The sequence below is a fragment of the Neopelma chrysocephalum genome, unplaced genomic scaffold (genome assembly GCF_003984885.1).
Source record: "Neopelma chrysocephalum unplaced genomic scaffold, ASM398488v2 Primary Assembly neopelma1_59, whole genome shotgun sequence".
NCBI lineage: Eukaryota > Metazoa > Chordata > Aves > Passeriformes > Pipridae > Neopelma > Neopelma chrysocephalum.
In genome coordinates, this window is record NW_020897714.1 from 21134098 (window position 1) to 21159113 (window position 25016).

At 42.7% G+C, this 25016-nt stretch overlaps 1 protein-coding gene across 5 annotated transcripts in view; it reads right to left on the bottom strand.

The window, feature by feature from the left end:
• The window catches only part of BTBD11 (BTB domain containing 11), a 183213-nt gene that overhangs the window by 40808 nt on the left and 117389 nt on the right, over positions 1-25016 (bottom strand). For 2 of the 5 annotated variants that reach the window (XM_027680402.1, XM_027680399.1), the window contains exons 4-7: positions 18906-19058; positions 6668-6833; positions 3228-3317; positions 18-119 (exon numbers count right to left, since the gene is read on the bottom strand). In XM_027680402.1, coding sequence (XP_027536203.1) covers positions 18-119; positions 3228-3317; positions 6668-6833; positions 18906-19058 — 511 coding nt within the window. The remainder of the gene's footprint in view (positions 1-17; positions 120-3227; positions 3318-6667; positions 6834-18905; positions 19059-25016) is intronic. The other 3 variants (XM_027680400.1, XM_027680401.1, XM_027680403.1) reach the window with 3 other exon arrangements.

Sequence of the window (25016 nt, forward strand, 5' to 3'; positions counted from 1 at the left end):
GGGAAATACAGTAATACCTGAACTACAGGAATATGTCCATGCAACACAGCAAATGTCAGAGCTGTCCAATGGCGGGTCTCAGGGTGGACGGATGGGTATTTATGAGCAGTACTGACAACCTACAAACAAATTAAAGTTATTTTTTTAAAGAGCTATATGTAACAAAATTCAAATTGCCTGAAAGCCAGGCATGTGAGGGAGTAAGTGAAATAGAAAACCTGGGAAAGGTGCTTTATAAAATGATTGGCTTCATATTTTTCCTGCAAAATTTTTCTCAATATTAAAACTGTTCATGCTGATTTGACAGCTTGAATTGAGTTCTTACCAAATGAAGTCTTTTACCAACTACTGTAGCTCCATCTAAACCACTGGCCACCAGATTCTTTTGCACAAGGGCAAAACATCCACAGCTGGTTACAACAGCACACACTGGGGAAGCAAGGATGGATCAGGACACTTACAGCTAAGGACCACTCCCACTGACTTCTCCAGACCATGTATCAACAGCCCCAGGCCTTGGGACTGCTCCAGGCCCAGCCAAATTTCTTTGCACTTAAATCAGTATGACTTTTGTCACTGCCATCATGAAGGACACATCACAAGCCCTACCCTGGAGCTTGCAGGCATCCTTCCAGACTCCTCCTCTCTCACCAGAGGAAAAAGAGATGTCAGAAGCAATGGGGCAGAGTGGCACTTCAGAAATGTTTAAAGAAAACTGCTTTTTACTGCTTTCTCCTGTCTGAGTTGAGTTAAAAGTGCGGGGTGGTGACAGTTAAAAGAGATGCAAACTATACCCTTAGAAAACAAAATGCTATTTTTCAGATTGCTCCTTCCATTTTCTACGCCTTAGTGCCTGGTGCTTCTAATGTAGACTTGGGGAAGATGAATAACTATTCTTTGCTTCAGTTTCCCTGTCTTAGAGATGGGGGTATTAATATTGATGAGGTTCACAGAGATGGTAAAATCTAATGAACGTTTGCAATTCGAGACTGCACACTCAGAGGGAGTGTGACACTAAAATTCAAAATCTTGTTATTGATCTTCAGAAGAGGACTAAAATCAGAGTAAAAGATGCACTGTCTCTCTGTTTCACCAGCCAGCTATGCTTTCACTACCTTGTCTGAAGTACCTTTATCCATACAGGGGAGCAGGACCAGGTATTAAATATTCGGTTCCATTAGCAGCTCACATTTCCAAGCGCCACATGCAGTGTTTTGCCAAAAGCAGACCCTCAGTCCCAAGGACAGGGATGAGGGAAAAATCTGAAGAGCCCATGCAGATCCCATAGCTTGCCAGAGGAGCGGATCTGCACCAGCACCTGGCTGTTATCGCCCAGATTTGCCAAGGAGGGACCTCGAAGGGCAACAGGAGGAGTGTGCTGGCCTCTGAACAAAGGCACAGGGCTTCTTAGGGTCTGGGTTTGCTCAGAAGGAAGAGGATCAAGCAGCTCCAGCCTTGGGGTTTAGGATGTAGAGTAAGAGCAGCAGAGGGTAAGGATGGGCAGGACCATGGTTTAGTGAATGCATCCAGCTCCTCCTCAAGCACATGTTCCCACCACTGTTCGGGGCAGTCCATAGAAAATGGCAAAGAAAATGAAGTCATTTTAACTCCTTTGCTCCTTTTTTTTTTGTTTAGAGTTCTTTCCAGCCGACACGGTGTTTGCAAAAGACCTGCGGCTGACCAGGCTTTTAAGGTTGAGGTTTGCTGAGCAGCTACAGGTCCCATTGACTAGAGAGCAAACTGCAGCTTCTCAGCACATCTGGAAATAGAGTCCATTTTCACTAAAGATAGGCAATCAAAAAGGGAGGTGCCTAGCATTTTAGGCTACTTTTGGAAACATATTTGCAAAGTGAAAGGGGGAAAATTATGCAGGCACCTGACAGAGTATTTATTTTTGTTCATGGTTGATTTGCCTTTTTTTTTTGCCTTAATTGCCCAATTTGCACAGTTGGTTGTGGTGTGCACAAATCATCTTATAATTGCACGCCATAATTATTCACAGTTCTTGTCCCAAAGTGTTTTCATTTGATTTTAGAGCAAACACTCTACAGTAATGAATCGAGGAGGTTCACATTCCTCACTGGAGCTGTTCTCTCAGATGTCAGCAGTTTCAGGAAGACAAAACTGTTTAAATTAGCATTTGATTCAAGTCTGACAGATTACTGGAGCAATTGGGAGGACTGCTCCTAATGAAAACTCATCCTAGCTACCAAATAATGCCATCTCACGTCTGAGCCACAGACAGGGTTAAAGGAGAGCTCAGTCTCCATGCCCATCCAGTCTTTGGGCTTGCTAGGGATTCAAGTATTCAGTTATTGTCAGCTCTTGGTGGTGTGCCTGAATGTGGGGAACTGAAATCAGTGGCTGATTTCATGATAGTAACAACTATCAATCTCCTAGAGGTGACATCCATTTCTACTTTCAAATTAGACTTTTCAAAAGTGCAAAATGTCTGTCTGAAGCAGTGACTACAATTCATCAGCTCGCTCAAGTCCAAACAGAACAGATGGAACATAGATAAGTGAAGCAGACAGCTTAATTTACTCATGACTTCAACAAATTGAAACTAGAATCATTAACAAATAATTCTTTCGTGGATTTTCAAACGGTTCTTTAAAATCTACATACCTGCATTGCACAGAGTTGGACCACAATCTGTTTGGTGGACAGATTGTGTAAGTTTGTGATGTGCATTCATTAAAAAGACATTAATATTCTGGAAGCTTCAAGCTCCTCATCCAACAATTTCTAGCCCAAGGCACTTTGTAAAACAAAACAATGGAACCTACATTGCACTTGTGTGCTGGGGATGCTTACCTGGAACATCCCTATGCATAGAAATGCTCGAGCTTTTGCAGGTTATCAGATGGGTGTTTCTTTTACCCTCTTCATTTAAACCCAGATGAGATTCAGGGAGTCCTTCCAATAGCATTAGAGCTGCGCTTCATGCTAGTGCTAATGCCCATATTCATTTGCAGTGTGCAAACACAACTAAATCAGTATTACCTGTGGGTTAACTCCGATGACTTGACCATTTCTATGCAGTGAATCCCAATGTTAACCTAATGCCATTTGATTTCACTATTCATTTCAAGTGGTTCCATCCAGGATAACACAGATTTTTTTTTTTTTAATTCTTCGGATTTTCGCTCTGCTACAGTTTCAGGGGGTAGTTTAAGATGTAAACAAACAACAGAACAAAGATACAACCAACAAAAAGTCCTCACCTCAGCATTTAGATCTGCTCCAGCATCTAGCAGCATCTGCACCATAGCCTCATCACCCCTGACACAAGCATACATCAGTGGAGTCATGCCCTAGTTCATTTTTTGGAGTTAAAAAACAAAGGAATTGACAAATTTAACACAGAACTCTCTTTGATTTTTTAAAACAATTATTCAAGTATATATCATCAAGACTAACAATATGTATTTAATGAAAGCCATTACCTCTGTTACACACAGGCCTCTGAGAGTACCAAAAGCCAACCATTTTTGTAAAAATCTCCATTTTTGTTGTCACTTGCGTCGATCGCTTGTATTTTCCATATTACCTTCAGTATGGTAAGTGGAACTAGGCGTGCCAGCCTCACTCCATCCTCATATACTAAACTGACCATTTTTGTCTTTGAGGCCCCAGCAGAGAAATGTTTTCAACAAAGCAACTATTATTTCCACTGGTATTTTGAAAAGATAATAATTTTACTCAGTTTTCTACGATCACAGTGTCATAAAATCTAACTTTTTAATTACTGAAAGAGCCTTTAAAACATCTCAAGTTTCTTTTAAGACAGGTTAGATTTGAGCACAGCTTTTTCAACACGGATACTGTAAGGGGCTGGAAATGTCAAGGCTTTGTAAAGCACTCTCTAGCAAACAAGGACTTAATTTTAAATTAAATGCCAGACAGCTTTGTTGCAAGTTGCTGGCTCTAGGAAAACAAGGCCCTTCTTGGAGAAAAAGTAGATTAAGTGACCCTTCTATACAGAATCACCACAATGCAATTTGTATTAATCTGAAATACCTGCTATGGCTGATCACCGTTTCCTTTAAGGTAAGTACTACTGTGGCTGTGGTAATGAATCCAGATGAAACCATGAAAAAAAATCATTAAATCTACAGTAAATTGTAATAGCAGAAGCTGCTTACTAAATACAGTAGGGGGTGTTGACCAACAGCCACCAGTTGTTTTGCAGTAAATCTCCTGAAGCACACAGATACCTCTGATGCATGTTTTTAGCCTATGCTGAGGTCCCCCAGTAAATCTGCGGTCAGACGACAGTCCCTTTGCTGTTTAACCTCAGTGCTGCTGTGAAGTGATCAGAGAAACTGGAGGTACCCAGCCTGGCCAGATACAGTTCCATGACACTGCTTTCCCTAGCAAGAGCCCAGTACCACCATTTTGCTGAATTACCCCACTTTTCCTGTCTGTATGCAGGGCAAAAGGTAGTGGGTTCTTATGTATGGAAGGGCTGCTCTTGTAGAGACAATATAAATTAATGTTTGTCCCTGCAAGGTCCTTAGATCCTCCCTGAAACACACTGAGCATTTCCCAGGATCCAATCTGCAGTGTACTCATGGAAATGCAGAGTAAGGGAACAGGTACTTGGGGCCTCATACCATTATTAAGAAAAAACAAGTTCACCCCAGGCAAGGGAAGTTCTTGGGTGACTTGAAGTTACTTGCAAAGAGAATTTGAAATGATTTCAGCTACAGTCAATAGCAAAACATTTCCTTTGGCAGTCAACAAACACTACGGGAACAAACAGGACCATGAGAATTACAAAAAATTGTGTTTGTGCCTTGAAACAGAAGGATAAGATAGCAGTTTAAAATTAAATACATGTTCCTTCAACTATTTTTTCAATTTCTGTAAGTGGCATCATTCCATAACTAAGTCAAGTGTTCAGTACAAGGGGTCTAATCAGACCTGTAGAAAAAGAATTCGAAAACTGGGTGCCAGGGCTCCCCCCTGCAAGATACAGCACATAGGCAGCCATGGTGAAGAATCCTGTGGCAACACCGAGAGCCAAGGGTCTGCCTGGGAACCACGCAAGATGTTTTGATCCTGCTGAAGCTGAAGAAGGACTTACAACTGACTAAAAGAGGCCCAGAATATCATGCTGCAGTATCAGGTTTTTAAAGAGTTAATGAGGTCTCTAACCTCCCCTTCCCTTGGACTGCTGTGCCTGCTGCTTTTGCTTCTGCCAGTCCCCCCAGGCTTGCCCAGCAGCTCAGCCTTTCGCTGCAGCACCATTCACCCCCCTCTCTTTGCATGTGGGAGGAATGGATTTTTAATGAGCTCATCATTAGTGTTCCAAGCACACACAGGAATACGGTAACAATGTGCACAATCAACACCAAGGGCATTGGCTTTCGGCAAAATACAAAATTACTGTCTTTCTTTCAGCTTTGTATCACTTATGACTCTGTCCTGCAAGATGTGGGACATCTGATCCAGCGAACCATTTAAGCACCAGCTTAACTTTCACCCAAATAGGATGTAAAAGCATGTGTTCGTAGTTAAACATATGATTAGGTACTTTGATGAACCAAGCCAGAGTGTTCCCAGTGTTCAGCCTGGAGGACAGAGGAAATATGCTGTGAAAAGTTTCCAGGTTGAGACTAACTTAAAATAATAATAATTTTAAAAAGTATAATGTATGAACCTTGGAATGAGCTGTCTAAAACTGAGGTTTTTTGCGGGGAGTATTGTCCTGTTCTAAAGCTTTTCTCAGATGAATTCACAATATTGACTCAGACTGAAGCTACTGAACAGAAATGCAACTCACATTCCTGGAACAGCTTTCATCTCAGAAGACCGAAGTCCATGAACAGTCCGGCTCCTGTCCCAAGTGACCACCTCAGAGGTGGCAGCCACCTGGCTCCTGCCAAAGAGGATGCCACAGCTCTGGGAACATGCAGTGACGAACTCTCATCAGGGGCACCAAAAAAGTCAGGGCACTCTATTTCAAAAGGAAATGTTAGTGCCCATGGCCTGACCTCAGTGAGCATCACAGTCCAGCAGACTGCTGCCAGGTAGCTGCAGAGGGCAGGTTTATCCCTGGACGCAACCACCAGCCTCACTGAGGTGTAGCTCCAGGGAAATTTAGGCTCTTCAACTGGTGGATGTTGGCCACAATGACCAATGGAGGGGTAACTGCTGAGGTACTTTCACTCCTGCAAGGTCAGTTCAAACTGGGCTGAACTCAGTAAAAGAGTGCCAGCAATTAATAATCAACTGACAGGAGTTCTGTGGTGCACATGAAATGCATTGCAGATCCCGGAGCAGCATCCAGTGGAAGGATGTTCACCTCACAAAGCCCTGTCTCACACCACTGTTCATGGCATTGAAGCAATTTTAAGTATTCAGATCAACACTAAGCTCTCTTGGGATCTTCACTCAACTCAGTTCAATGTTAAAAAGATTTCAGGGGTGCAGTCGCACTCATGCTGAGTTACCCCAGTACTGACAAATCAATACAACTCGAAATGACCCAACTTAACGCAGATGTTCACCTGTCAGTGCTTTAACTCAATGCAAAGTAATGCAGGAAAAGCATTAAGGTCCTATCTATGAATAGCTGAAAGCTGGGGCTCATTTTCTGTGATAAGCAGACAAAACTCCCACATTTCACAGTTACCTCTTTAAATTTCTATCCCGTTACCTGTTCACTCATGCTGTTAATCCCATCTGGCCCCAGCAAGGATATGGCTTGTTTAACCAGATCCGTTCGGCCACAGTTGAGCATCCGAAAACCGAGGTCTTGCTTGAACTTCGCTTCAGTGGCAACTGCATCCAGCTTCCGAGACGCACAAAAACAGTCGTCGATTCTGTGGATGTGAGAAATAAACTCCCTCAGAGGACAATCAGAGGACAGACCTTGCTGTTCCTAGGAAAATAATACTTTGCCCTGTCTTTGAAGGATTTAGGTCATGCACACATCCTTTGACCTGTATGTGCGATGGAAATGCTGAATGGAAAATGATAATGCAAGCTAATGGAGACTGCCCTTGGTCTCTCTTTCATGGGACAAGTTATACATTTCATTAAAAACTGGGCAAAAAAAGCACAGCTTGCACTTGATTTTGTTTCCCTGTTTAAGCAATGCACAATACATTCTCACCACAAAGTTTCTCTCTGCATGGCAAGGTTATCCAGTTCCCCTGATCTCTGAAAACTTTCAGTGACTTCAGTAAGCTTTGAATTTACATCAAATGGATGTATAATCCATTTGTTGACAATACAACAAAGAGAAAATAATGTCACTCCAAACACCTACAGCATAGCTCCAGTAAGAGGGAAGCCTTTTTGGAGCAGAAAGTGCTGTCACAGAATCCCAGACTGGTTGAGGTTGAGAGGGACCTCTGGAAGTCAGCTGGTCCAACTCCCCTGCTTAAGCAGGGCCACATGTACATCAGACCACCGTGCAATTGGGGACAAGGCAATCTTGCCAGGAAGTCGTGGCAAAACACCCCAAATCCTTGCTGACTGTGTCTGACACATCAGATATCATTCTTTTAAAGTCTTATTCAAAAGATCTTCAAACTGTAAACTGATATCCATTCCAAATAAAAGAAGGCCTAAGAGTTATTTTGCAAAGATGTGAATCTACAGCTCCAGAGAGAGCCAGGCAATTCAAATCTAATGTTTATCCAACTTGGTTTCATCTTGTTAAAAGACAGGTTTGCTTTTCTTTCATGCTGAGGAGTGTCTGGAGCAGAGGGTGTAGTCCAAATCCACAGTGCTTTTGGTGTGAACTTGGATAAAGAACTGTTTGGAAAAACACTGCTTTCATTCTACAAAAATGCTAAGTCAGAAAATGAGGGGCTAGTTATGAAGGAAAACCAAAATAGAGATCAAAAGTGAAAAAGTCAAGCATACATCAAATATTTGTTTTCTATTTCATATTTTAAAAAAAGCAGCAAATCAAAAGAAAAATACAAACAGCACATCATTATAATTTAAATTTCTTCTTCAAAGTTCTTTATCAGAGCTTTATAAAATATATAACACTGCTTAATATTTAACAGCAGTATGTAACAAATATGCTGTTTATATAGAAGCAGTGGTATGTAGCAATAGCTACTGCTTTTCCTCTTTCAACAGAGGAAGGAAAGTGAGATGGAAAATACAAAGTGTTTTGATCAAAGCTTGTGCAGGTTTGAAACTGGCATCTGAGCTCAGGCTTGCTCTCTGCTGTGCTGAGCCACAACCAGTCTGGAGGACAACAGATGTTTGTTGATGTTCATTCTACATGTTCAGTTTGGGCTTTGACTGCTAAAAAGTTCATGTCCTAAGAATGCAAACAAGGTATGCTTGGAGTATCACTACTCAGGGGAACAAGGATGATGTTTCATCACAACAGTATGCTGCAAGATTAATGCACGACGCTCGGTCACAATAAACACACCGCAACAGCAATAGCAGATTCTGTACCAGTGATATGCCCACAAGAGAGAGGAAGAAAGCAATGCATAGCAAGGCTGGGGTTTCTGCAGTAGTTTCTGACCGAGTTTAAGGAAAAAGCAAAACCAGCACAGATATGCAGGGCTGAGCTCACTGACACTGAGATCCATGGGAGCAATTGAGGCTAAATACATTCACACCATATGGCTCATTTCTGACACAAGAGCTACAGCAACATTTGATGCTTGTTACCCCCATCCGTGAGATGCTGGAAATCATCTGTGCCCTCCTTTAGTGTATGACAAAGATAAAGCATGCTCAGAAGTTAGGTGGTGGGGGTTTTGGTGCATGGAGAGAGAGTCTGGACCTTCCAGGTCCAGCTGGCCATTCCCAGATGACTCTGGGCTCTAAACAAGATGGTTCCTCAGCAAAGTGGAAAGATCTAGATATTCTCTGCAGAGGTGTCTGTCACTATGAATCACTGCCTGTGTGAAGTCACTGCTTCATAATTTGTTCTGAGGTATATAACCTACACTGAATAAAATGGGTCAAACCCAGTGCTGGCAGAAACAGACAGAGTTTCACTGACGTCAGCCCAGCTCGGTGCATGAAATATGATAGTTGATGATCTCCTCTTTTAAAAAACCCAGATTTTGACCTGGGTTGCACACCCACACAAGGAAGGAAAGACCAACACGGACCTATCTCACCTACCATGTATGGGATGCCCAGATCTCTACACTGGCATGGGTTCAAAAATTACTTGCTTCTTCACTGAGAACTCCTCCATGAATTGGCTCTGGTCTCCTAAAAGCATGTCAGTTCACCTGCTTACTATAGTCAAGGAAGGAAACCCATGAATTCCTGATGATATTGAGTATCAGCGAATTAGTACTCTTTAATCAGCTGGGGGGATAAGTGTCTTGGTCCAAGGGCTCCAGGATGCTACAGCTGTAAAAACACTGCAACAATAACATGGATGCAGGAGTGCCTGGGCTGACAAAGTCTGATCTACACCAAGTACCACAAAACAAGAAACCAAAACTTAGTACCGCTACCAGTGGCCCACTGCCTTTTTATACCCCAAAAAGGACCCATTGTGAGTTACAGCCCCAATTTATGGGACATAGCAAAGGAAACTATATGGCAAAATCTGATATAGACCACTGCCAGTGACCCCACTGTCATATGTTGACTAATAAAATGGATAGCGATCAAACTGGTGCCTTTAATAGAACAAGAGCATGAACTGAGGGAAAGGAACAGAGGATGAGAAGAGAAAGCACAGCAACGTCTCAAAAAGCCAGAGAGGTGAATGAGTTAAGGAAAAGGAGATTTAACACGTACTGATAAAAAGCAGTGACGAGACATCAAAAATGATCAGGAACTACAAGTACAAATAGAAGAACACAGCATCACTTTTAACACTGGAGAAAGCCAACTGGGAAGACAGTACAGTAGGCAGACTGAGCAGAAACATTTCAAAATGAAAACTGAAAAATCAAAAAAACCCCAAAGCCATCAAAAAATCAAACTTAAGCCACCACAGTGCTGCATTTTCTCTCAAGTCCTCTTTCATCCCATTCACTGCATAGTGTTGATTCCAAAAGAAGCAGAGAGTGTCTGCTCCGTATTACACTGTATAAAGGGATGCTGCTCCATCATGGACACCATTCAGAATCATAAACATCAAAGAATGCAAGAAAAAAAGGAGGAAGGGAATAGACACCCAGGCTTGACTTGATCAACTTTGGACTGAAACAAACACACTGACAAGCTAGGAAGAAGTGGGAAAGGGATGGGAAGAAGCTTGAAAAATAAGGCTGAGAAGGAACAGTTAAGTTAGCTAAATATATATAGGGTCACTTTTTAGAGTTGTGAAACTGTGCCTGCTAAGCAAGGGAAGAGAGCATAAGTGCAAAGAGAGCTGGAAACCTCCCCAGCTGCACAGTCAGTTCATGGCCCTTTTGCCAAAAAGTCTTTGTGATCTTTCCAAGTGCACAGGAGGCTGACACCAGCTCAGCAGCAGGATGTCCCCCCAAGGCCATCTCGGTTTGTTGCCAGAGTCTGCCAGCAAGCAGAGTTTATCCTTTCAGGTGAGTTTCATCCTCATCAGAGGTCATCCTTTCCCCAAGACCTGCAGAAAAGGTGCATTTTCATCGAAGGGGCAGGGAAGGTTGATGAGAGAAGCAAAAGACTATGGGGGCCAATGCTCTTCTCCTCCTCTTCTACCAAGGGACAGTCTCAGGATGGCAGGATATCACCACACCAGATGCTGGCTGGGTTAGGTGAACTTTGAGGTCTCCCAGAGGCGATACAGTAACAAAGGTAGGACTGATCAACATCCTTTGAGGGTGATACTCTCAAAAAAGACAGAGTCCATTCTGGATTTCCCTATTTCCTGTGGGGCTGGGCAGGCTCCTTGGCACCACCACCACTGTACACACAGTCCCACTCCCAGAAGCGAGATTAAAATTGAATTAATAATATACACTGATCCTAGTCCTTGTGCTCAACAGCAAATCCACCCCTTTTAATTCAGAGTTTCGATCACACAGACTGTCAGCTCTCTAGCAGGTCCCTTCACAGCGTGAATCAAGCAAACAATTGCCTTTATAAATAATAGGAAAAATAGAAACAAGCTAAATAATCTTGATTTTATATTTGCAGTAAAGCTGTGACCACATTTTTTAACTTATAATGCAATACAATTTTCTCCAAGTCCTCTTTTAATTCCTCACAGATATTGCCTCTACAGCAGTTATCTTCAAGATCATTACAGTGTTGCCACTGCACAGAATTAAATTTACTGTGGCTTTATATAGGGAATGCCATGGTAACATTAATTATTTGCAAATGGTCACTGTCAAACGCTGCATGGTGACCATGACACTCTTATCATACCCTGAAATACTCAGACCTCTGAAAGGAGTCAAAGATAATCTTCTTCATTTGTAATGGGTCCTAGCAGTAGAGAAAACTATTTTCCTTTTCCCAAACTCCCATTATGAAAACATAATGCAGTACTTCTACAGCAGGGTTTAAACACTTGGTTTTTTGTTTTGTTTTGTTTTGTTTTCATTTTCACTCAGACTGGCTTAAGATAGAGACTGTGCAGATCTTTAATAAGTTACTCATGGGTTGAATACATTTGGGAAAATGGATGATTCAAAGGCAAAGTGTTTCCATCGTAACTGGTAGACGCAGTTGATTTAAAAGAAATGGAGTGCAGACTGTATTGAACAGTAGGACAAATGTTCCCCTTGGCTGAGAGGAACAGATCATCACACTGAAAGCCAAGCATCAGAACCTTGTCTGTCCACCTGGGACTTGATCACCAGCCCTTTCAATTAAAAGAATGATAATCTAATAATTAAATCCATCATCTTAGCTCTGTGGAATTTATTCAATTTATTCTAAATATGAATGAGGTCTTGAGTCAGAAATTACAGTTCAGCTGGCTGAAAGTCTGGAAGGAGTCATATTTTAGCCAGCAAGATACATGCATTTGCAATGCTGAATTTCTTGGGGTCATGGATTGCTGTTTTGATCTGGGTTGCACAGCCCATAGCACAAAAGGGTCTTGTTCCTTGTCTGGGGAATCTTCACTGAGACTACAGACACAAACAGCAAGAGTAGGAGCAGCAGACAATTTGACTTAAATTTGAGTGCACTATTCCAATGTGGTGCTTTAAAAAGAACTATAATGTTGATATTAATAGACCTGCAATATATATAAATACTATATTAAGACAATGATTTGCATTTTCAGTTTTGGAGAGAGGGAAATGTAAACACAAACATGTTGATCAAAGTGATGAAGAGCACTACTTTTTAATGCAGACATAGAAGATCTCCATTTACTTTAATCAGGAGCTAAATTAAGAAAAAAATACTCCAGATATTTATTATCCAACATCTTATTCCTGTCAACAGTCTGAGACTAAACTAGTTACAAATACTGGAAAATGCATTAAAAAAGTGATGTGACTATCAAATCAAGACCAAATCTGTATTTCAAAATAGTCTTAGTATTCTAGTTCCACGTATATAGGTCAGGAACTATGTTCAAAATTGAATCTGAGTTCAGATTCCAAACAAGGCCACAGTATCATTGGAAAACTTCACTACAGATTCATCTTTCATATAAATAGAGAGCGCAAGTCTTCACTAATGAGTGGAAGACAGTATGTTACCTGTATGCTGAATATTATATTCAGGAATGTAATAAAGGGACATGTAATGTAAAATATTCAGGAATGTAACAAAAGGAACAGAGCATATGAAACAGCAGTAATGATCTTGCTTGCAGTGGGAAAAAGGCAGCTTGATCCTAAAGCCTGCAAAAATGCAAGTGTATTCTGCCCTAAAAGTGAAGAAGAACACGAGGACCAGGTCCTCCCCTTCAATAATTTTTTTTTATTGCTGTTGTCTTCCAGCAGACGGTTGGCAGGACAGGTTGAGATTCACCCCAGGAAACCTGTGCTCTACCTTTTAAGTAATAAAATCTCCTTCATATGCTGGCACCATCTGCCCCAGGGAACTGTTGGATTTTCTCAAGTAGCTTCTTTGCTACTGCTCGTGTTTTTCTATCTAATTACAGCAATAGCCAGGGCTGGTGTTAAAGCAGTAGTGAAAATCTGTGAGAAGAACAAGAACATTCAAGAATACTTAAAAGTGGCTATATCTAATTAAACAGCAGAATTTCTTCACTATTTTGTACTCTCTCTCCTTCTCCAGAAACTCAGCCCCTTACCCAGCACATTTTAAGAGAGAGCAAAGAACAGTGGAAATATTTTTCTGCCTTCGAATCTCTATTTATTACAGTCTATTTATATTTTCATGCTCTAGTACAAGCACAAGATTTCCATAAATAAAACATTAAATGCAACTCTTCTGCTTTCACTTTCAAGTTAGAATTGCATATGTGTGGTATAGTATTAGGATGACACAGCAAATGGTATAGCCTGCTCTGAAAGAACAAAATAACACATCTTCCCTTTCCACTACTGTATTTTCTCCTTTCTACACTTTTAAGAAAACTCTCTAGAATGAGTCAAGGATGCTCTCATGTCAAATAATCTTCACTCTTCAGATGGATAATCCTATTTTCCTGAAGAGCCTTCATTAAGAGGGATGGTCCCAGACAGAAAAGTAGACTTAGGTATTCCCAGGACAAGGCTAATTGGAAATCGGGACTGATTTTCAATTAAAGACTGATTTTCAAAGGCACTCAGACACTGCATTTGCCCAGAGACCTTTCTGGATTCACAGCTGTAAATGCAACTCTCAGCAGTGGGTGAGACTGTGAAGGGCAGTAGCTGAGGGAGCATATGGGACTGGAGGGTTAATAAACCTGGTCCTATGCTGCAGCAAGGCTTGGATATATCTACACTTTCAGTCTGTACTTACTCATTACTTGCTAATATTCACATACTCCCGTGTCCATGCTGCCCTTTAAATAGTATATTTTTCCTTCCATGGTGTTTACTCCTGATGTATTTCTGGAGAAGGGCCACAGGTTCCCTCAACACCCACTTCACGCAGCTGAGTGAGCCCCTTTCTTCTAGTCTGCCTTCACAAGAACATTTTGTCAAAAATCAAATCACCCCAGCCCATTTCTTTCTACCTTATCCAAAGTGAATATTTTCTTGACCAGGACACAGGATTTGTGATTCCACATCACTTCCTACCACTTTTATGTGGCATCAAAATTTTCCTGCTTCGACTGGAAATATCTCTCTCGATGCAGCCTCAAAATGCATTTGCTTCTTTCATGGCTGAGGAAAAATCCACTTTTGTGGTTTACAATCATTCTGAGATTAAATACTGCTCTAAAGCCTTTCCCACCACCTTTTCAATACTCTGCTCTCAATATAGTATATATTATTCTGCATATATAGTGTATATCTTACAAATACACTGCAATACGTATTTTTCTATTTAATCTCCACATGTTTGCCTTCCACTTGCGGAAAACTGCATTTCATCCCGTTTATTTTGTCCCAGCCCTCAAGGTCATCCACTTTTTCCTGGATGATTTCCCAAACTTCCTCTGTCAGGACAATGCCTCTCAGCATCATGGCATCAGCAAATTTTAGCTTCATGAGCACACTGCTAAGATTTGTGCCAAAATCCTTTCTGAAAATTAAAAAATACCAGTTTTTAAGAGTGAGAGCTGAAGGTCCCTGCTTGCAACCCCATCTCAGCCAACCCAGTGCTTGCCACTTCTCTTGAAGCCAGTCCCTGCTCACTTTCCAATTTCTTTTCTAACCCCCATCTTCTCCATCTTAATAGCTCTCTGCATGGACTGTATCAAATCTTCACTCAAGTCCAAATAGATGAAATCTACTGAATTTCCTTGGGGTAGAAAATCAGTTATCTTATCAAAAAAGTTATTAGATTAGCCTGGCAAGATCTATCTTTAGAAAATCTGTGTCACATTTTATCCCATTTTTCCCTCAACAACATGTCTTTAATCAGTCTTTGCTTGAAAAAACATTCAAAGGCCTTGCACTAACAGCCTGGAATTTTCCTTGGATCATTTTTCATCCTTTTCAAATGTTGGGCATTACTATTATTAATCCTTAGAGTTATGGCATCACTCCAGGCTTTGTTAAAAATATTTCCCTCTGACCCCCTCATTTTGTGAGGCAGCTTTTTCGCTTTATCTCTTTTTCCTCTATCTCTTAGGATAGAGGTTATCTGTTCATCCTGATTTGAGTGCATTAAGCTGCATAATTTGCTCTCCTTTTGATTACTGTTTTTCCATTTTCATAACCTTGTTGCTGTGATTTATTTTTCCAACAGGATTTTCTTCCCCAAAACCAGAGGCAAAGTGTTCACTTAAGTTCTTGGGTGATGGCCTCTGTTGGCACTGATGCACACCTCTCACAGGTGTTCCAGCATCTTTACATCCTCCAGGATTGTCATGATATGTTGCCACCAGAAATGAAGCCCCTGACTCTGACAAAAAGCATAGTCTTCATGCTGAGCAATACAGGATGCTCCTCCCTTTCTCTGTTCCTCTGCTGTCAGCCTCCAGATGTAGTCATGCACCAGCAATCCTCCCCACCATGTCTAACACATTGGGTTTTATTCATTTTAAGCAGAATGGAGGAATGAAAGACATGCAAAGAGCTTCTGGTGTTTAGCTGAAGCAAGGGGAAAAGTACCCCTTGCAGACGTGATTATAAGGAGAAGCCAAAACCAGGGATCTGTTTGCAGCCAGGCAGTTCCAGTGCAGACTGAGCACTGATGCTACCTTATTGCAGTAGAAAGGCAAGTCAACAGAGTTTTTACCACTATGTCCCTTTTTGACAACAAATCACCTTCATCCCTGATGTCTTCAAGGTCTAGAACAGGGAGCAGAGCACCCACCTTCACCAGATTCATGCCAGCAGACAGCTACCTTGCACACAGTTCTCTACTGACTCCACACAGCTACCGCAGGTGGCCCAAAGGGCCTGGGTACAGGCAAGGTTTTATTTAAGTGTGGTCTCCCACTGTGATAATATCCTGGACACAACTTGGGTTGCCATCTCAGCTAGCTGTTGTGCATGCAGCACTCAATCCATCTGTGAAACCTGCCTCCTTGCAAAAGGTGGAAACAACTGATCTGTCTAAAGCTCTCTCCTGGGGGAAGGTGATCATTTATATGCCTGTTCATCTCCCAAAGCTGGGGAAAGGGAAGAAACTTTCTGGCCCATCTGATGCTGTAAAATGAAAAGAAGTCAGGAAGGATACAGGCAGCTCCTGACTGATTCCAGCTTCCCTCATTCCTCTGCCCAAAGCAAGCACAGCTCCTCTTTCAGGAGACAAAAACATTGCAAGAAATTAAGGCAATGGATTTTTTAAAAAGGATCAGAAAAAGGGTGGAACAGAGGAATGAAAGGCAGAAAAAAAGCAGAGAAAATTTACACAGCCACAGATCAGGAACCTCACTGCTGGAGTATGTGATTGTGCTGGGAAGTGTCACATGAATCTGCTGGGAGACCTCTATGCTGTAGTCCAGATAAGAAGCTGAACATTTGGGTTTTATCCAAACTGATCCTGAACTTCACAGCCTTTTGAGATCCTGCCAATCTCTCCCTCTGCCCATATGCATGTTTTTCCAGCATGGAAGGTGGTTTTGCTTTATGTGTTTGCAATGACAGGTTGTGAATCAACACAACAACCATGAAGTTATCACATGGGACCATGGGAACTTTTGGATTTAGGTTTCTATGTTTTAGGGACTAGAGAAGACCGTGAATGAAAAGCCTAGAAAGTGAACCAGTTTCAAGGTTCTACTTGTTAAACCCTTACCATAAAAGTAACAAAATTTATCAAACTAACTGCATTTAAAATCCTCCACCTTTCATCTGTCACGCAGCTTATTTTGAAAGCCATCCCCTGCAAAGCTGTATTTTCCCATCCAGTGTTTGAATTTATGGAACTGATGCTCACTGAGGAGTTGAGAGTTTGAAAGGCGCCCTCCCTAATGGGGAGGCATGAAGGATTCGTGTTTGGCTTATGAAAATCAGGAGTGCTGAGGGTCTGCTGAATATAAATAAAAAATTACAAGCTGCAAAGTTTCAAATTAACATCCTCACATTATTCTTCAGGAAAGTTTGGTCCTTCCTTTGATCTCAGGATTACAGACAGCTGGGGTCTTATTTGCAGCTACACAAAGAACCTGCTGCACTATACTGGCAGTAGGCACTGACCTTAAAATAAAACCCAAAGCACATGAACACTCATTTGCAGACCTCTGTCAGCACTGTAGAGAGACTGTCATTTTGGGACATCAATGGATGAATTGGGCCCCTGCAGTCAAATACGGGCATACTGCAAAGGCTGGTCTCTCTAAAATCCAGAATTTGTCTCAGGAATCATTTCTCTTTTTATTCTCACCTGATTAATCCCAGGCATTCTTCAGGCTCATTCCCACTTGCAAGACAAGCAGGACAACAGCAATTATTTGTGTTCTTTGTAAAATGAATTCTTATTGGCAACTTATAAACTAAATGCTGATTTGTTCCCCATAATTAATAAATTATTTTGCAGTATAATACAACTCTCTACAAGTACTAATTATTTTGAGACTCCTGGAAAATTGTCTAACAGTTGATGGCATTTTATATATATATATACACACATACACACAGAGTCAAAATACAACTTTAGGAGTGGTATACTGTAAATTCTTTTAATCCTCAGATATTTAACTGTATCTACCTTAATTTTTAAGACAGAGGATGTAGGGTAGAAACATTATTGCCTTATTTGCAATCCTGCCTGAATACCTGGAGAGGTATTAAATTAATTGTGCCTTTTCAGAACTGACTGCTAGGTCTTCAGACAGTGTGTAGTACCTACACCTATAAGTCCTGACATTTCAGTAGGGACACAGAATGCAGCACTTCTGGAAATGAGGGCCAAAATGGTCACACCAAAGGGAAGCAATTACAGCCAAGGTTTGAAATCTGAAACGCTCAAGATTTGGCTTTTGAAATTCAACATATTTCTTCAATTAAATATTGAATAGCTGCAACTATAAAAAGCCTATGTAGATCTCGAATTAAAGTATTATACTCTCTGGTGAAAGAGGAGGTCAAGGCCAGAGCCAACAGAAGGCAGCTGCTCCGATGAAGGTTGTCACAGCTAATCACGGGAATCACCCCTCTGCTTTCTGTGCTGCAGGAAAGAATGCCCCTACTGCTGTATGGACAGGCAGACTGCTGAAAATTGGGGTTTGGGTACAAATTTGTGAAGCAATAGCAGCAAACAATTTCCACTTTGCCAGATTCAGAATGCCTTTTCATATAAAAAACAAAACCAAACATATTCTTGACTCCAGAATGGCCCTAGATCGTACTTTTATACAAGTACACAATAATAAGGCAAAACAGACACTAAAAACATATCCTGGCAATAAACACTTTAAGACTCCATTAGAAAACCAAAAGGTCACATCTGATACTTGAAAAAGTCAAATTATCTAAGCTGACATTTACAACTGATTTGAACTGACATTAGCATGAAAAATACAATTTTACTGCAAGTAGTCGTCTTACCTATAAGTTTAAATGTGCCCTTTAAGCATTAATGCTGAAAACAAAGCCCTGAAAAATATCTGCAGCCCTGCCAATTACATTTTGGTACTTCATAGCAAAGCAACGTGAAGCAGACAATTAGCAGAAGGTTTCAGCCCCTCATTAGCAAGCAGAACCTAATAGGAAGAGAAAAAAACCACCATATGAGCTCTGATGAGCAGATTAGGGGCTCGATCCAGCTGTGCGATATTCAGGCACCCATTACCATTCAACCAGCTTATCCACGGATGTGAGCAAATACCAGGAGCTGATTTTGCAACACATACAGTGATGAGCCAGAGCATCCATGCGCCTCTCCGGGCAATAACAGAGCCCTCTGCCTGCCTGCCTGCTCGCTGTTCACTAGGAGAGAGAGACACATTTTGCACAAAGCAGCCGATTTGCGTTTTGTGGACTTACTTTAACTGTCGAGGTTCGCAGTCAACTCCCGGCAGCAGGAGCCTCGCTGCCTGCCGTACGTCATCGCTGTCCACCGAGAAACTGCGACGGTGCCCCGCGTGAGCCACGGCAACCCGAATCCATTCCATCAGGGGAGGCAGCACAATGAACGGCCTGGGGAAGCACAGAAACATGAATGCTACAGTACCCTGGCACCGAAATAACAGGTAGAGAGAAAGAGACACCAGGGGAGTGCATGTGTGTGCGTGTGCATATATATGTGAGAATATATATTTATGGAGATAGAGATAGAGAGAGAGAGAGAGAGACAGAAGGGATCAAGCAAAACGAAAGAATGGGAGAGCAAACCAGCTCAGCAATTTTCAAGTAGGTCTAAATGAAGATGTCTCACCCTGTCTCCAGAGCAGGATTATTTGAAGAGATTTATGAGCCACGTTCATTTATGGGGCTCCTGTGAGGTCAGTGCACCTGCCTGGCAAGCCCTCTTTCCCCTCCTCCAATCCTTCACACGATGTAATCCCAAAAAGAGGGCATGAGCCTGGCACAGGACCATGTCCTGCTCTGGCTGACACACCGGCCTGGGTTTGCTCCCCTGCCACTTTACCACAGGGATAGGAGAATGAATCTGGGCAGAGAGAGGGGATGCCCCCATTCCGAGATGCCAAGGATGGAGAGGGGATGCACAAGGAAGTCTCCAGCATCTCCTGCTGATGCAACACGCACCTTGTGCTCAGCTCGGAAAGTGGGGGACTTTGCAGCTGATGTGAAGGTTATCTTTGAGTGAGGTCAGAAATCACAGCGTTTTATTTCACTTTTAGGAGTATCAGACCGCTACAGCTTTGGGTGCCAGCTGTTCTGCCAACTGAGCAAAAATATAGAAAACCAACCCCCAAAGTGAATGGTGGGACTCTGGGCCACACCCACACCTTGAGACAAGGCTGGGCACTATCAGAGACATGGTCCTTCACTCCACAACGCCTGCACAGCTCTGTGCCCCAGTGAGAGCTGCACAAGCCTTAGATGAAGCATGCAGCACGCAGTTTGCTCCACCTATGTTAAAAATTACTTGGGAACCAAGAGAAAAATGTCAAACTTAAATGAAAACCATAGCTTCAAGTCCTCGTTCAGAAATAAAACTAATAAAATAACTGCAGCTGAACACCTTGAAAGTCACTGCAAGTCTCTTGCTTGCCTTTCCTTCTGCGGTCCTTTTTCATGGAAAAAGTGAAAAAACGCCTGGATTAGGTGCAGAGTAGGCAAATATTTTACATTTTAAATATACAACTTTACCTCAAAAGGATCTACCCTGAGAAAACTTATTTAAGAAGATGTTGATTCTGGAATATCTTTTCCTATTTATAGTTCTTTCTGCATTTATTTCCCTTTTCGAGGACTTGGCTTTACATAGCTCTGATATTAATATTCTTGAGGAGGGATGAGATATTTCAAAAGCGCCGAAGGACAGAGAAACCCTGAGGCCACTAACTTTCCCGAGGACGCCGGGTTCCCAAATCTCATGGGTACTTGAATGAACAACCTCTTTTTGAAATATGACATCTTTGGCCGACTTGCCACTTTCATCATTATTCTATTCAAACACATTGCCATCACCTCAAGACCAGGCTGCATTTGTTTCCAAGGTTTTTTGCTCTCCCCAGACCTGCCACGGGCCACGTAAGGAGGCAGATAAGGACAGAATATCTTCTCCCACAGTTCCCGTGAAACGATTTCCATAACTCAGCTCATTTGTCATGAGGGTGGAGGGAGCCAGAGAAAGTGGGGAAGCAGGGGTGTATCTGCTCCTAGAAAGTGACCTGCTCCCCAGGTCATCTTAGGAGTAGAAGGGACCCTCTTTAGCAGCATTAAATAGCTGGGGACAAGTGATCAGCAGGAGTTTTTTCACCACTTGCTGAGCAAACAGCAGAAAGGGAGCTGCAAATCACACTGGAAGTGTAAAACTGCACGTAGTTACAGACATAACTTGGTTCTAGGAATACAATTAAAGGAAAACTCAATTCGAGGATATGTTTTGCATGAGTGAACACAGTTTGGATCAGAGAAATGAAGACAGGCTTGTACAGAGCCTTCCTATAACATCTGCTGGGGGAATAGAAAAGCAGAGAGCTGTGGCTGAGCAGGGGACTCTGCGGTTCACACTTTTCCTCCTCTCGTGCAGGTCAGAACCCCCCAGCACAAAATCTGCCCCACCACAGTAAGGAGCAGAGCAACTAAAAATATCTACAGGAACTGAGATAACTGCACTATAAAATTGCATTTTTTTTTCCTTTCCCAGACTTGCAAGCTTCAACAGAGAAACAGAAATGAGCATGGCTATTTGGTGCAATAAATCCCAAACGGGAAGAGAACTGGTGTTCTGCAGAAGCAGGGGAATTTTCTATGAAGTCCAATTTCAGTCCTAGATAAGGACGCAGAGTTTGCTCACAATATATTAGATTCCTTTTTCCAAGGCAGAAAGAAAAATCATCACTGCATATTTCAGCATGTCGGGGAATTTGTATTTTGAGAAGAAAACCAAATATGTCTGAGTGCAATAGGTTAAAAATACCCTACAAGAGCCTATGCACCATGTGAAGGGGATTTTTTTTTTTAAATACTGCTTGTGTGCCAAAGAAGAAAGAGGAACACTAAGTTATAAGGGTGTGACAACCCACAAGACAATGTGACATCAGCAAGAAATATTTCACTTCTCAAATGGCACTGTGTGAAAATGAGTTAGGCAAATGCATCATATCACTGGTGTATACGTTGATTTATCTCTGGTACAAAGGCAGGTAACAACCAGGAGAGTTCAGTAATAATGTGTTCAAGAGCAGTCAAATAGCAAGTAAGTCACCTAGTTATATGCTTTGGAAGCATGTCTTGATTAAACTAATCTAACCATGGTAGGAACATGCTGGGCTTCTACCTCAAGGATATGGAAAGTCAGGAGCAGCTCAACTGCTGCAGAAGCACCTTACCTGGGCTGCAAGTCCGTGAGTGCTCTGACCTCCTCCTCCTCCAGCCCATCTCTGTACCTGTGCTTAACTTCAAACGCATGCTCCCATCCTCTTTAATTCCCTGCAGTTCAAAGTTAAGCATGGACTTAAGTAGTATCCCCAAAAAAAGATGGGTTTTGGCACAGACTTCTATTTTCCTGAGCTGACATCTAAATGGAAAAACATGCCAGATCAGGAAACAGGGAGAGATCTCTGCACAGAGCAATTCCCATCCCACGCAAAAGAGCTGGGAGGTGGAGGAGGGATGGAGGAGGCCAACATAAAGCAGATCCCAGAGGGCTGGACCCTTCTGGGTCCTGTTCCCCTGTTCTCAGCAAGGGGGTAGCTGGCTCCTCTTGGAGCATGCCTTCATCAGAAAAGGCAATTATGAGTGCTCCACAAACCCTCACATTCCTGGTTCTTCTTCCCACGCAGCATCCTTCCCTGTTTCCGCCTGCTGCCAAGTGCTCCTCTCACATCTATTTTTGGACAGCTGGAGGACCCATAAGCTCCTGTGCCTTGAAGACATCTGCAGGTAATAACCTGCTGGCACTCCCCCACAAGGGACAACCACTTGCCTTCCTCTCCTGTCCTGCTATCAGACATCCCTTTCCGCATCCCCTTCACATCCCCTTCCGCATCCCAGCTCCCTGCCCTGCCAGCACCCTCCCCTCTGGAGTGGGGCCAACAACCCCTCCGTACCCAATCAGACATCAAACCTATCTTGGTTTTTGTTGGGCTGATGTCTCTGGGGCACTTCAAATTACAAAATGGCTCATCAGAAAAGCAGGTATTATGGAGGAGAACTAAACATAACGCATAATCCTCTCTAATCACACCATCTTAACCACGTGAGGGGGTGCCTAAAACCTTCACTCCCTCCAGAGTACATGCACAGCCATCCTGGGCTGCCCACCATTCCCATCCCTCACTTGCTGACACACAGAGATATTAAAAGTCCTGTCATGCATATGCAATAACTCAGGCTTTTTCGTTATTATTAGTGTAAGTAGTACTGTTATTGTTATTGTTGTTATCGGTGGCAGTATACCTTTATATAAACAAGAGAAGTTGTCAGATGAAAGACCATGAGAAATGTGCACCATAAAATGCAATAGGATGCTTCATTATTTTTGCGTGAGTCTGTGAGAAGATGGATGAAGCTCCTGTCTGGTAACCACCTGCTGCAATGCCAGAGCTGCAAAGCACTAGGGCCAGCACTCTGACAAATCCCAGCTCCAAAGAACCCCTGGCCCTGGTTTTTCACTGTCCCTACCATCTTTGCAGGGTGCAGACTCCCTGCTGACCACTGACCAGCCTCAAAGTCTGCATTCTGCCCAGTCCTTCAAGGGCAGAGCCACCACACACACAACCACTTTCTTCTGATTTCCCAGCAGCTGGAGCAGTTCATCCCCTCCCCAGCCACTCCCTCTCCCCTCCAGCAAGTAATCCACCTTTTTGGCAGGACCCCCCTTGCTAGGAAAGCAGTGTTCTGTCTCACTTCCTTCTCCCAATTCCCACTGTGGGGGTGAGTCCTCAATTGTTTTAGCCAGATGATGAGAGTCCCACACTGGGAACTATTGCCTGTCACCTCCTCTGTTGTGCAGACTTAAAGTGCCTTCCTGATGACACACTCATCACCTTTGAACACCCCTCAGCCAAGCTCAGTCCTCCCACGCTGCTGTGGCTCACCAACCCTGGACAGGCCACCAGCCCCTTGCTCACAGTAGAGCCTGCAGCACGCTCCGGGTACAGGAGCTCATCAGCACACAGGAGAGATTCCCCAAACAATCACAGTGCTCATAGAAAAAAAAATCGTCTTTTCAAGTGCAGCACAGCAACCTCTCTATTTCCAGGGGCACTTCACACTGCTCTTTTTCAGACACCTATGGAGCCCTTGCCCTGCCACCTGCACACAATCGCTGCCTATATTAAATCAAACTCTAGGGAGGGGAGTGGCTTGATAGTCTGTATCACAATAACAGACAAATTCCTGAGGGCTAATCCTATTTGGACATGCATTCCCACAACTACCTCCCGTTGTCCCTCCCTCAGTTTCACCAGCTGAAGCGGACACAGCTGAACAGACCTGACCTTGCTTTAACTTGGTTCAATTGTTACAACTGCTTCGGATGATTTCTGTTTGCAGGATCCTTTAGCTACTGAGGAGGATAGTAATGTTACAGGTGCTGAGTTTCTTCTCACTCCAGCCAAGCAGTGCTGACTGCAAAGCTTTGTGGCAATGGCTGGAAAATTGCTACACGCAGATCGCTGCTGTTTAAATTTTCAAAAGCAATCAAGTAAGACTTAAAGGTGCTTCTGAGAAGCATAAGGCTGTAGTTTTACAAGTAAAAGCCTATCTAGATAAAGGTAGGGAGATGTTTCTTCTTGCACATGAGTCAGCAGCTTTAACACTGTAAAAAGCTCTTTACATTTGTTTTGTTTGTTCATGTTTTTCATGGGTGTTTTTTAAAGAAAATCCCAGCATATAAATGGGAAAGCCTCCACAGTTCTGACAGATTTCATTTAGAACATATGATTAAACTATATATGCAATGCTAGTCTACTTTTAGCCTTATTGAGAGATAGAAAAGCATGTTTTTTCCAATGTATAGAGCACATTTTAGATGGGTTTCTGGGCTGCAAAATTAATTTATAATTACAACATAAGCTCTTTGTCTTCAGAGAGAACAAATACTTTTCTGATGCCTTCAAAAAGCTGCCAGTCCCAATCCTTCCCAGAGACCCAGCAATGCTGACTGATGCTCCATGCTGAGTTCATGCCGCTACTCCATGCTAGGCAGCTCCTCTGCCACCCCAGAAGCTCAGATAAGGGTGACACAAGCAGCCAGCCTCTGACAAAACCAATTCTGCATTTTGTCCAGGCCGAAGGGTGAAATCTCCATGCTCTCACACAAGCAGTGTGTCACCCTCAGTGAGACCCACCCAGGCAGAGGGAGGGTTTACCCTCATGCTTTTGAGCACCAGATCATTGGTGCTCTTGAGTCCACACACCGGTATCCGCAAATCATGGTTTTTGAACCTGCCTCCAGTGTTGGAATGAGCTGTCCCTGTTGCCTCTCCTGCATGGAAAACATTAAAGGCCAAGACTTGA